At 39.9% G+C, this 13,359-nt stretch overlaps 1 protein-coding gene across 1 annotated transcript in view; it reads left to right on the top strand.

Annotated features, from left to right (window-relative positions):
* LOC138818347 (ribonuclease H2 subunit B) overlaps nt 1-12,563 on the top strand; it is a 74,217-nt gene extending 61,654 nt beyond the window's left edge. Inside the window, exon 10 of the mRNA XM_070009349.1 lies at nt 8,522-12,563. Coding sequence (XP_069865450.1) covers nt 8,522-8,554 — 33 coding nt within the window. The 3' untranslated portion in view covers nt 8,555-12,563. The remainder of the gene's footprint in view (nt 1-8,521) is intronic.
* Nucleotides 12,564-13,359: the final 796 nt, after the last annotated feature.

Raw genomic sequence — 13,359 nt, 5'->3', positions numbered from 1 at the left:
GTCAAGTTCTCAAACTTATTAGCATAAAGTTTTGAGAAGTATTCCCTTATAATGTTCTGAATCTTGGTTGTTTCCGTGGTGATGTTTCCGTTCTCATCTCTGAGTTTATTAATTTGGGTGTGTTCTCTCCTTTTTCTGATGAGGTTTGCTAAGGGTCTGTCAATTTTGTTAAGTTTTTCGAAGAACCAACTCTTTGTTTTGTTGATTCTTTCTATAGTTTTTTTGGATACTAATTCATTTAATTCTGATTTAATTTTGATTATTTCTTTTCGTCTACTGGATTGGGGTTTATCTTGCTGCTCTTTTTCAAGGAGGTTTAGATGTGTCATTAAATTGCTAGTTTCAGATCTCTCCAATTTGTTGATGTAGGAGCTCAGAGCTATAAACTTGCCTCTGAGTACTGCCTTTGCTGTGTCCCAGAGGAGCTGGTAATTTGTGTGTTCATTTTTGTTGAATAGCATGAACATTTGAATTTCCTTTCTAATCTCTTCCATGACCCACTCATGATTCAGCAGTGTGTTGTTCAGCCTCCATGTGATACCGGACTTTCTTTGGTGGCTTTTGGTGTTGAGTTCTAATTTTATTCCCTTGTGGTCAGAGAGAATGCAAGGTATAACTTCAATGTTTCTGAATTTAGACAAGTTTGCTTTGTGGCCTAAAATGTGGTCTATTTTAGAAAACGTTCCATGTGCTGCTGAGAAGAACGTGTATTCTGATGCTGCTGGGTGAAATGTTCGGTAAATGTCTGTTAAGTCTAGTTCATCTATGCAGCTGTTTAGATCTGCGGTTTCTCTGTTGAGTTTTTGCCGAGTTGATCTATCTAGTGGGGAGAGTGGTGTGTTAAAATCCCCAACAATTAATGTCTTTGGATCTATATGGGATTTGAGGGAAAGTAGTGTTTCTTTGATAAATTTGGGTGCTCCATTGTTTGGCGAATAGATATTTAGAATTGTAATATCCTCCTGAAGGAGAGATCCTTTAATTAGTATGTAGCGACCTTCTTTATCTCTTCTCACGAATTTTAATTTGAAGTCTATTTTATCTGATATTAGGATTGCAACTCCCGCCTGATTATGAGGGCCGTTTGCTTGGTAGATTTTGTTCCAGCCTTTAACATTGAAAATGTGTTTGTTTTTACGGGCAAGATGTGACTCCTGCAGGCAGCAGATAGAAGGGTCTTGTCTTTTAATCCAACTAGACAGTCTATGTCGCTTAATTGGAGAGTTCAGTCCGTTAACGTTAAGAGATAGGACTGAGAGGTATTTGGGAGTTCCTGCCATGTTATCCACCTTCTTGGGGGCTGCAAAAACTGGGTTCTTCCTATGGTTCTTGGATTCTCAGTTTGGGTGCAGTTTCTTGGCCTTTGTTGAGGTCTTGTTGGTTTTCTATGTGTAGGACATCTTTAAGAATCTTTTGTAGGGCTGGTTTGGTGGAGATGTATTGTTTCAATTTTTCTTTGCTATGGAAGGTTTTTATTTGGCCTTCAGTTATGAAGGAGAGTTTAGCTGGGTCCAGTATTCTTGGTTGATAGTTGTTTGTTTTTAGGGCATGGCATACATCATTCCAGGCTCTTCTTGCTTTGATTGTCTCTGCTGAGAAATCTGAGGTGATTCTAATTGGTTTCCCTTTATAGGTGATTAACCTTTTCTCCTTGACAGCTTTAAGGATCTTTTCCTTGGTCTGAGTTGATCCTGTGTGGATTATAATGTGATGGTGGGATGTCCTATTCTGGTCTGGTCTATTTGGGGTTCTAAAAGCTTCTTGTATCTGAATAGGCCTATCTTTTTGTATGTTTGGGAAGTTCTCTGCTAGGATCCTGTTAAACAAATTTCCTAGACCATTAACTTCTGTTTCTAGGTGCTCCTCTACACCCATTATCCTTAGATTGGGCCTTCTGATGGTGTCTTCCAGGTGTTGGATAGACCTATCATATTTCTTGGACTTGTCTTGGATGGTTGTATGTTCTTTATAATATCTAGGCTGTCTTCAATCCCTGAGATTCGATCTTCTGCATGGTCTAACCTGCTGTCAAGACTCTCTACTTTGTTTTTTATCCCTTTTCCTTCTAATTGGTCAGCTTTGATGGCTTCAAGTTCTTTGTTGAAGCTTTGTTTTAGGTCTTGTATGAATTTCTTTACTTCCTTAATTTGGTGTTCAGTGTTTGTTCTCAAATCACTTAGTTGATTGGTTATGGTTTCTTTGGACTCCCATTCCTTCTGTTGGGTTCCATTCAGCATTCCCTTTGTGGTCTCCCTGACTTCCTTCAGCTCTTTGTTAATGGATTCCATGAATGCCTTTAGTGATCTTTGTGTATTCTCTACCTGGTCTCTCAATTCCTGAATTACTCTTTGATTAGCTTCCTCCCGTTTGTGGGATTCCTGCAGTTCTCTTTCCTCCCATTCGTGGGATTCCTGCAGTTCTCTTTGAGTGTTCTCAGCCTGCTCATGCCATTCCTCCCTTTCTCTTTGAGTATTCTCAAGTTGTTCACGCAAATCCTGTATCAGTTTTTGAGTAGCTTCCTCACGCTTATGATATTCCTGTATAAACTTTTGGGATGCCTCCTCTCTCTCCCTATCACGCTCATACAGAGTCCTTTGTACATTGTCAAACTTCTCATTTATCATGTTTGCTAGTAGTGATTGTAGAGCTATTTGGGAACTCTCCTCTGGATTATTCTTTATCTGTTCTAATCCCTGATTATCAAGATTGGGAATTGAGATACCCGAATTTGCCATTTTTCTTGTGGTTTTCCGGCTTACTCTGCCCATTTGAGATGAAGATAGCACCAGTTTTGTGCTAGTACACCATCTTAAGGCAACCATCAACCAAAGTTTGCGTTTGTACAGTCAATAGTCTACAGATTCAATCTAGTTCAACAGATACATCTATTCAACATCAAACAACTATATGTTAAAGGACTTCGAACCGCAGAAAAGAATTTGGAAAACCAGAAATTATTAGGATTAGGGAGAGATGTGGGTAAAAAATAGGAATAGATTGGTGTGGGGAGGCACAGGGAGAATTAACTGTGTCCTAATCACAATGCAGGAAATGGGTTGGGTAGGATGCAAGTAGAGAGAGAGAAAAAGAAGAGACGAAAAGAGGAATGAAAAGAGACCAGAAAAAAAAAATAGAAACGTAAAAGTTAATGTTATTATAGAGATTAAAAGACTGTCTATTTAGAGAGGAATGTGAATATGTTGAGAGAAAGGGAGGGACATGGAGGAGATGTGAAAAACTTTAAGGATGGGAAAGGGAGAAGAAAAGATCAGAAGTTCAGTAGAGCTAGACAAAAAACAAAAAGATAATTAAGAAAGAAAGAAAAAGAGAAAGAAGACAAGAAAAGAAAGGAAAACGCTCATTCACGTGTTCCTAAAATACAAATTATAAGAGGAGAAAAAAAAAGTTACTGGAAAACAATTATTTTTCAGAAGAGGCAAAAATTAAAGATTAATAAAAGTTTTAGAAGAGAAAAAAAATTATATACATATATATAAGGTAACAAAAAAAACAAACAAAAAAAAGAAAAGAAGAAGAAGGAAAAAAAGAAAAGAAAAAAAAGTCTTGATTTTTTTTGGGAGGGGGGGAGGGGTGGGAAGAATCCTGTATCTCCCTTTTGTCTGTAACCAGTCTCTTGTTGGAGTCTCTGGTCAGCTTGAGGTCCTGTGGCTTGATTGGTTTCTTAAGTCGGTTTGTTGGAAGAGGCAGAAAAATGCTCTGCTTTACTCAAGATTTTGAGATCCCCCTCCCAGGTTAGTTTTCTGGGAGGGTGATCTGCTTTGAGAATAACAAAAGAGGGGGATGCGGTGATGAGGCTAGGTTCTGGGTAGAGTTGAGGCCTTTCAACAAACAATAGCTTTTCCCTGGGGCTATTTTGTGATAAAGCTCACAGAGCCCAGCCTGGAGCCATTCTCAGGGTTTCTGTTTTTCAATTGATTGTGGAGGCTGCTAGAGGGAGGGGCAGCCTCTGGTCTGGTTACCCCGTGAGGCAAGCCACTCCAATGGCTGGCGCCTGAGCTGGGTGACTTTTCCCTGGATGGAGCTGAGTCTGGCTGGTCACTTTGCCGTCAAGTTCTTGTGACCTGCTAAAAGACTCGTTTTATTCCAAGGCCTGAGCTGGAGCTAGCAGCTCCTCCGAGCTTTGTCGGTATCCAAGATGGAGATCACCGGTGCTGGGGGCGGAGGGGTGGCCTTCCCTCCTCTGCTCCCTGAGAAGGAGTGAGGACATCGGGCTTGTACTCAAGCCGAGTCTTGGATCCTGGGTCGTCTCTGGTCTGCAAACTGCAGGATGAAGATGTCCGCTCCTTGTCGGTTCTTGTTGGTGTTGAGTAGAATCCGCTCGTCTGCTGCGTCTGGCTCCTTCGTCCCGGACTCTCTGTGTCTCAGGTATGACCCCGCAGTGGTGGTCACCGCCGCGACCCTTCCGCCGCAGCGGCAGCTGCTGGCAGGCGCTCAGATGTGTCTCCTTGGCTTCCCCTCTCTTGACTAACTCTCTGTCCTGTGATGGCACACTTGGTGTGATTCTCTGGCTTAGGACTGTTCACTGGAACTCTAAAACTGCTTTCTATGCGAGAGCTTGTTCAGATTCCAGCTTCTCCTCCGCCATCTTCCCGGAACTCTTGCAGTATAACTTTCATCTGTGTTCATATTTCCTTACTTCTGCTGCAGGGTATTAGAGGCCCTTTCCTTTCCCTGTCTATTACTTGAATGAATCTTTTCCCCAGGGAACACTGTTCCTTTGTAAAGCTTTAGAGTAGTAGGTAGTAGTTATGTTCATTGCTCTTGGCATGTTAATACCTAATAGTGTCCAAAGCTAGGAATTGTGTGTGTGTGTGTGTGTGTGTGTGTGTGTGTTTGTGTAAGTAAGAGAGAGAGAGACAAATTATATAGTCATTAGAATTTCTAAATCTTCATGTCAATATTTAGGTTAAAGAAATGGTGTTCTATTCCTTTTACACCAGGAGTTTTTGTTGTTGTTATTATTTTGTTTTGTTTTTGTCAGTCATGGGGCTTGAACTTTGGGCCTGGGTGCTATCCCTGAGATCTTCAACTCAAGGGGAGCCCTCTACCACTTGAGCCACAGCGCCACTTCCGGTTTTCTGGTGGCTAATTGGAGATGAGTTTCACGGGCTTTTCTGCCCAGTCTGGCTTTGAACTGCGATTCTCAGATCTCAGCCTCCTGAGTAACTAGGATTACAGTCATGAGCCTGGGCCCAGGTACACAAGGAGTATTGAATTTTGTCAAATAATTTTTGTATCTAATGAGATGGCCATAGTTTTCCTTCAATAAAGGAATATCTTTTAATGTTTGAATCATAGAGAACCAATTTTCTTTCCCTTCACTTAAAATTTTGTTTTTTATTAATTTCATAAAATGATGATTTTAATGTGACATTTGCATTCTTGAATACTATGCACTTTAGTTATAGTTATCTTCTTACCCTCTCTTATTTCTCTTCTTCCTCCCACTGGTTCCCTCTCTCCTCCAGTAGTCTCCTTTCTGCATAAGCGATTGCTTTTTTAATCTTCAATTGACCTTGCATTTTTTGGGAAAAACTATGTTTTCTCAGTGTATATATTATTTCTTTTCATATACAGCATTAACTTTTATTTCCTAACATTTTGTTATGGATTTTTATGTATCTACTTATGAGGGATGTTGCCTTTTCATTTACTTGTTATAACTTTGTCTGGTTTTGGTGTCAGAATAATACTGGTCTTATAATGAATTAGGAATATCAAAGCTTGTATTCTGAAGGATCTTGTGAGATTGGCTTTGTTTCTTCTGTATAAGGCAGACAGATTTACCAGTGAAGCCATTTGGGCCAGGAATTTTCTTTACAATTTCAATTTTTGTGGTAGCTGTATAGCTATTTCACTTTTCTTCTTTCTTTTGTGTCAGTTTGATTATTTATATCTTTTTAAATATGTCTGCTTTGTTTAGGTTTTCAAGTTCTTTGGCATAGGATTTCATCTTTGCATTATCTCTTACTATTTAAATGATATTTCCCTTTTTATACCCATATCAGACATTTTTGTCTTTTTGTTTTCTTGATTAGCACAGGCAAAGTTCATCAATTCCTTTTATCCATCCAAGGAACCATTGCCTTCTGGATTGCATAATTCCTAATGAGACATCTGTGATAATTTTTAAGATTCCTTCCACATTATATAAATGCATTCTCTCCTTGGCTTTTTATAGTTTTTTTTTTTGTTTCATAATACTTTTTACAAGTTATTTATATATTAATGTTGTTTTCTTTGTTCATCTTATTTGAAAATTGGATAAGCATGGATTTGAGTTTATAATTTTCATCAGACTTAGAACATTTCTGGCCACTATTATCAAATAGTCTTATGTTCTCCCCAGGCTCTCCCCTCAGTTTCTGGAACTTCATCTATATATATGCTTGACCACATAGTACTAATAGTCCTGAGAATAGAACTGAGTTTCTGGTTTTGTTTTTGTTTTTGTTTTCTTCTTCTTCTATTTTTAGATTTTCTTTTGCTGTATTTTCAAGTTTGCTTTCTCTAAGAGTTACCCAAATTTGGTGATCTGCTTCCTAAAAGACAGGTTAAGGAGGTGATGGAAGGGTATCCTTATTAGTGTTTGGAAGATGTCCAGCAACTTTGCCCTGTTTGAATAACTAAAAGAAGTGACTCAGTTTTTACACCTTTTTTATGTGCTGTAATTTACACACCATCTTTGGGGCCTATCAGAGTGACTGGGATGTTTCCTAGCTTTATGTAAAATCTCTTCACAGGTTTTACAGCAATCATATAACAGTATTAATTTATTCATTCATTTATTTACTTAGTGCCAGTACCAGAGCTTGTGCTCTTGCTTGTTTTTATTCACTTGCAGCTGACAATCTACCACTTGAGCCTCATTTCAGTCTAGCTTAGTTACTGATTAATTGGAACCAGAGTCTCTCAGGGATTTTTCTGCCAAGGCTGTGAAGTATGATACTGGAGATTTTAGCCTCCTGAGTAGCTAGGATTATAGGTCTGAGCCATAGGAGCCCAGCTATAATTGAAATTCATCTGTATAACCCTCCAAGGTAAACCAGAGGGTTTGGCCTCCCTGGTTTTCAGACTGTAGGTGGCAGTACCCAGATGCCCTCCTTTCTATACCTCCTTTCTATACCGAAGCTCAGGCTTTTCCCTTTGGCTTCCCACAGATCTTTCCTCTACCTTGTCTGTGTAGCTTATAACCACTCATCCTTCACTACTCTGTTGTAAGTATAAATTTCACTTTAAGAAAGGAAAAATCAAATCTATTTTTGTTTGTCTTCTCTATATATTTTTAATGAATTCTGCAGGTCAGTTTGTTCCCAGAAGGCCACACCAGAATTGAGGGAGAGCTTTACTTGCTTGCACATTTGCCTGTCGAAGCTTTAATTCAACTGCCAGCCTTTTGGCTTTTACTGTACTCTCATTAGTGAATGATATTTTGATCGTGTCATACTAACCAAGCCTATGTGAGAGAGGGGAAGCACCAGATACTTACAGAGGCATCAGAAGCTTCATAACTGCTAAAGGAATTGTTACCTTACACATGTATTTTAGTTAGGATATGTATAAAAGTAAAATCATTGTCGAGAAAGAAGCCAAGGAATATGCTTAGATTCTTTCATGTCTTTAAGAATATGTTCTGAACACCCATTGTGTTTCAAACATTGATTTAGGTATACTATATGGTGAAACTGACAGTGTAGAAGATTAAAATCTCTGCCCTGGAAATGTTTCCATTCTAGGATAGGAAGACATGTCAGATAGTGTGAGAGGCTATGGGAAAGGCTGAGCAACCAGGAGGCAGGCTCTGGAGAGAGAGGGTCAAGGGAAGCCTTCATCACCTTTACTTCCTCTCTACCTTCCACCAAAGAAATCTGATTTATAGCAACTTGGTTTTTTGTATTGTATAACTTCAGACTAAACCTTTTTTTCCCTTAACATTGTGCCCAGTAAGAAACCAACTTGTTCAATGACATTTGTTCAATTTCATTTTTTCCCAGAGGATTTCAGGAACTACTACCTACAAGTCTATGCTTATCTGTTTTTTGTTGTATTTATATCATAGTCTACATGTTTTGTTTTTTAAAAAAAGATCTACATTAAAGGAAAAAAGAGCAAAAACAAATGCTAGAGAAAGACAAAATTACTTAAGAATTTATCTCAGCAACTTGTCTTCATGCCGTTCTTGTAGTTTTGTGGGGGGGGTCCCCTAAAATAATGGCATCCGTACCATAAGTTTGGGTGATTTTGTAATTCTTTTGGACATTGGAAGAACTCTTGGAATTCTTTTGGAAGAATTCTTTTTGGTAGTACAAGAATTGTATTTCTTCTCTAGCTGGCCAGAAGCCTGGGATTAGACTGGGAAAGACGTGGCCAAGGCTGGTGGCATCAGGGTACTCTTTCTTTTCCCCTCCCTTAGAAGTGTAAATGTACAGCTTACCTTTCTGTTCTAGAAGCTACAGATAGTGTTTGGGCTTTCAGGTAACTGTTTTCCTTTCATCTCTAGACGGCAACACAAAGACAGAAAAGGGGCAAATGACACGTGACACAGCTCCACACCAGGCTTGGCTGCTTCCTGGGTAACTTCCAACTCTGCGAAAGTCTAAAACTCTGCTGCACTTTCTAGAAAACCACCAAATGCCATAGTGTATTTTGAAGAATCGGTGATGGATGCTGTATTTCTTTGATCAATTATGGGTATTTCCACCTGGAGCCTTTGGCAAGGTAGTTTTATCTTAGGCTTGAAGGTATCTAATGTAGATTTGAGTAATTTGGCTCACTTACCTTCTTCCCCAGCCCCAGCCTCCCATAACAGTGTGGGTCTTTGCAGTAGAAAGCTTCAGATTGCAAAATATCAAGAGGAGAAGGCCTGTTGGGAAATCTGGGTCACTTCTTAAATCTGACCTGGTTGACCTGTCCTACTTGGGTAAAATCAGCATGGTTTAGTCCTACAGATGGTGACATAAGCCCTTGATTAATTTTAAAGGCTCTGCTGAACCAAGTTTCAACCCATACTTTAAATATTTACCAAAAACTTGACCCTTCTTTCCTCCTTACCAACTTGGCAGCTTCTAATACCTCATGATATTAACATGTGCATTTTATGATCTTACAGAGTTATAAACATTTCTTCATTTTTATAATAGATTTGCCCAGTGTATGTATTATTGTTATTTTTAGAGTGGGAGTATAAGCTGTGAAGGAATGCTGAAAGTAAGTGCCAAAAAGTAATTAATTAAGTGGGGAATGTTGTAGGAGGTAGTGGGGGTCGTATGCAAACATGTCCTGGGATTTAAGCAGGGTCATGTACTAGACCTGCAGGAGGAATGGGTGGAGTGGCTGCTGTTCTTTGATCTGCCTGCATCACATGGACCCCAAACATCATCTGTAAGAACTGAGTTTCTAAATTTCTAAATCCATCAAGTAAGTTGAACCTAGTTCTGACAGGTAGTCTGTTAGTTTTCCACATCTGCTTTTATATGTAGAATTATTTTTATAACCTCAGAGAAATTGTAACATTTCTATGCTTACCAAAGTTGAGTTGCAAATCTTTTCCCAAACCCTAGCTCTACAAAGTCAGTATAGAACTCTGGATATCTTACAGACTTCCAGAAAGGGGTGCTACACAGAAATGATCCACTTGAAACTCATGCATGCCATTTGGGTAAGGTTAATGAGCCTTGCCAGTTGTGCATTTATGGAATTAAACAATAAGGCTTTCCCTATCCTCGTCTTGTACAATCCCAAGCACTGCCTTTGGCCCAGAGCAATTGCTAACACTAGAGTGCTATTGCTGAGTAGATGCTAAGTCCTTGACCTAATAGTTTTGTGGGGCTAACCTCTGAGCAAGAAAGCCTAGCACAGTGGCTAGTGAAGCCCTACCCTTGTATGTCCTGCAAGACACTTACTCTGTGAAAATGGGTTCCAAGTGTGAGGATCCCCCAGATTGTGAATGACTGGTTGGTACAGTTCTATCACTGGCTCATATCACCCTCATATTACATACCACTCCCAGCTTCAGCCTAGTGCTTCTCTGTTCTCTGACTTCCTCCTTCCCCTTTATCTTCCCAGTCACACCCTGCCAGAGCTACTAGATATGCCCAACTTGTTCCCAGAAGCCCTTTTCTCTTATTGTGACCTATGTTCGTATTCCATTAGCCTCTGACCTTTGAAGAACTGTCAAACTTAGCACATCTAAAATTATAAAAACTTGTTTTGTTCCCTTATGTAAGTAACATACATTCCCTCAAAAAATAAAACCAAGCACAAACAAAAGTGATCTACAACTTCCCCCAGCACCAAACAGGTTCTTCTTTGGCAGTTGTAAGCTCTGAATTTGCTAATTTCCTTAGTTTACACAATGCCCAACATCCAGTTTCTGTCCTCTTTTTTTTTTTTTCTTTTTGTCAGTCATGGGGCTTGAATTCTGGGCTTGGGCAATGTCCTTGAGCTCTTCAACTCAAGGTGAGCACTCTGCCACTTGAGCCACAGTGCCACTTTCAGTGTTCTCGTGGTTTACTGGAGATGAGTCTCACAGACTTTCCTGCCCAGGCTGGCTTTGAACTGCGTTCCTCAGGTCTCAGCCTCCTGAGTAGATAGAATACAGATGTGAGCCACTGGTGCCTGGCTTCTGTCCTCTTTTTAATAAGTAGCCGTGGGCACTGTTTATGCAATTCACTTCTGTCATTTTATCCAAGTCAAATCTTAACTGAGTCCTTCAGAAATCTCATGGGAAATTTTAAATTAAAATACGTCAACACATATAAGAACTTAAAAAATGAATTGAACCTCAAATCTCACATATGCCAGACATGTCCTCTACCACTGAGCCACACTGGCTGCACCAGCCCTTCCCACTGCATACCTATTGCCACAAGCCTAAGGATGTTTCCCACATGGATATCTAGCTTTCTCGCCAGCAGAGACCATCTGGCCTGGGTCTCAAATAGAGGTTCTACCCCAGTGATGAGCATGCCATGTCTTCCCACATAAATGTGAGTCACTAATGGACAGATTAAGATTCTTCCTCTTTCCCAAGTTATGGTGTTCTTTTAGAAAACAATCGTGCTTCAACCAGAAGAGGAGGTGGTCGAGGCCAAGGTGGAAGCCAAGGTGGAAATAAGCATCCTGCATCTCTTTTAGCATCAAATTCTGCATCCCTGAGTCAGCAATGCTCATGGTTAGAATTACTGTCTTAGGAGAAGGAGGAACCTTCATTGTGGGGCTGCTAATAGAAAATGGGGAGGGGGGAACCTAAATTGAAAGATAGGGGAAATACTTTAAAATTTTGGTATTGAAAGTACAATGATTCCCTGTTTTTCCTTTTCCAATCTTTTCTTCTCTCCCCCTCTTCCTCTTTTAGCTTCTATGATAAACATGTATTGTTGCATTAATTTTAAAATACCATACACTGGTGGCTCAAGCTTGTAATTCTAGCTACTTAGGAGACAAGAGATCTGAGAGTCACAGTTCAAAGCCAGCCCAGAAAAAGTCTGTGAGACTTATCTCCAAGGTGTGATTCAGGTGGTAGAGTGTCAGCCTTGAACAAAAAAGCCAAGCCAGAATGTGAAGCTATGAGTTCAAGGCCCAGTGTCAGCACGAAAAAAGGGGGGGGGGATACCTAGTGATATTAAAAAAATAATTAATGTATACAATTAGTTCCTTTCACATTCATAAATCTTTAAAAAAAAAATTTTCCGGTCGTGGGTCTTGAACTCAGGGCCTGGGCACTGTTCCTGAGCTGCTTTTGTTTAGGAAACTCACTCTACCACTTGAGCCACAGCACTACTTCTGGCTTTTTCTGTGTATGTGGTGCTAAAGCATTGAACCCAGGGCTTCATGCACACTAGGCGAGCACTCTACCGCTGAGCCACCTCCCCAGCCCTAAAAAAAAAAAAAAAAATGAGTCTTAGTTAATTTCTTGGAGAAAGACTCAGCATGGAAGAGTGTATATTCTACCGTTCTATGTTGACTACTCATGGATGCATAGCAAATACTGCCAGGAAGCAAATAATGGCTCTTCTTCTATCCCTAGATTTACAAGATTTCTCTATGGGATTCCCTGCCTCCCTCCCCTAGTCAAAAAGATGATGGGCTTTAAGTTGTGTGTTTGGAATGTGTACATGGATGACAAAATAAACTATTTCTTTTTCCTTGAAAAAGTTTCCTTGAAAGTTTCCTAGGGGTCCTGGAAATAATTGTAAATGCCCTAGGGTCTATCACAGCCTGAATGAAGAATGACTATTTCTGTCACCAGCACAGTAGAGAGAACAAGCATCCCATCATTGAGGACAGAAGAGAACATTTCACACTCACTGACAGCCACCATCTTCTTAGTTTTTTCCCTTAGAGACAGGAACCAAATTGCTCAGCCTTACTGGGAAAGCTTTTGAGAACCAGTTCCTGAATGCTACTTACTGGTTCTTCAAAAGGACTTTACAAGGATGAGTCAAGAGGAGTGGTGACTGTACTTTTAATGTTTTTGAAATGATTTGGACCACTTCTAGGAATATGTGAAACTGGATGATCCTAAGTTAATGTTGCATCTTTCCCCCTCATACTTTGCATGATTTGATCATTTAATAGAATTATAAAACGTTAATATTATTGAGACTATTTTTTGAGATTGAGAGTTTTTTGGTATGGATGTTGACCTGAGAGGCTAGATATGACAAGCGTACAATAAATGTCTTTCCCAATTGAGTGTGGATCACTTATCTTAATACATTTTACATTGTAAAACTCCTAGAAATACATATATTTTTTCAGTATGATGGGGGGATCAAAGAAGGAAGAGAGAGAAAGAAGAAAGAGGAAAGAAAAAGAAGGCGGAGAGGGAGGGAGGAATGAACATTCCGTATCTAAAGTGGTAGTAGTGGGAGATGGATCTACAGAAGGTTTCCTCTGGCTCAGTGGCTGTTTTACAAACGTATTGTCACCTTCTTCCCCACTGTGTGTTTGGGTTGATGACCAATTAGCCAGATATCATGAATGGTTTACAAAGCTTTAACAAGTTGCCCTGACTGTAGACATGCTGCTTTAGTTGGTCTAGGTGTGTCTGGATACTGGGTGTTTACATGTGGCCCCTACTGGTGTTTCACTCTCCTCTTCCTCCTCATCCCTACCCCTGTCAGTCTTCACAAGGCCCTCACTTTCACCAAGACAAGTGTATTCTTTTTAATTTTTCTGTTGTCTAGTTTCCTAGCACACAGCCCAGGCACACTCTAACACCCCAAAAGCATAAGAAGTCTGAAGTAACTGGGACAATAAGGGGTGGAATTTGAAGCCAGGCCCATTAGAGCTACTGAAAGTGAAATCCCTCCTAAAGTGAAATGATCCTGGGAC

Source organism: Dipodomys merriami, unplaced genomic scaffold, assembly GCF_024711535.1.
Source record: "Dipodomys merriami isolate MVZ:Mamm:240054 unplaced genomic scaffold, mDipMer1.0.p SCAF_738, whole genome shotgun sequence".
Lineage (NCBI taxonomy): Eukaryota > Metazoa > Chordata > Mammalia > Rodentia > Heteromyidae > Dipodomys > Dipodomys merriami.
The sequence above is the reverse complement of the archived record's forward strand: the minus strand, read 5'-3'. Positions and strand labels throughout refer to the sequence as shown.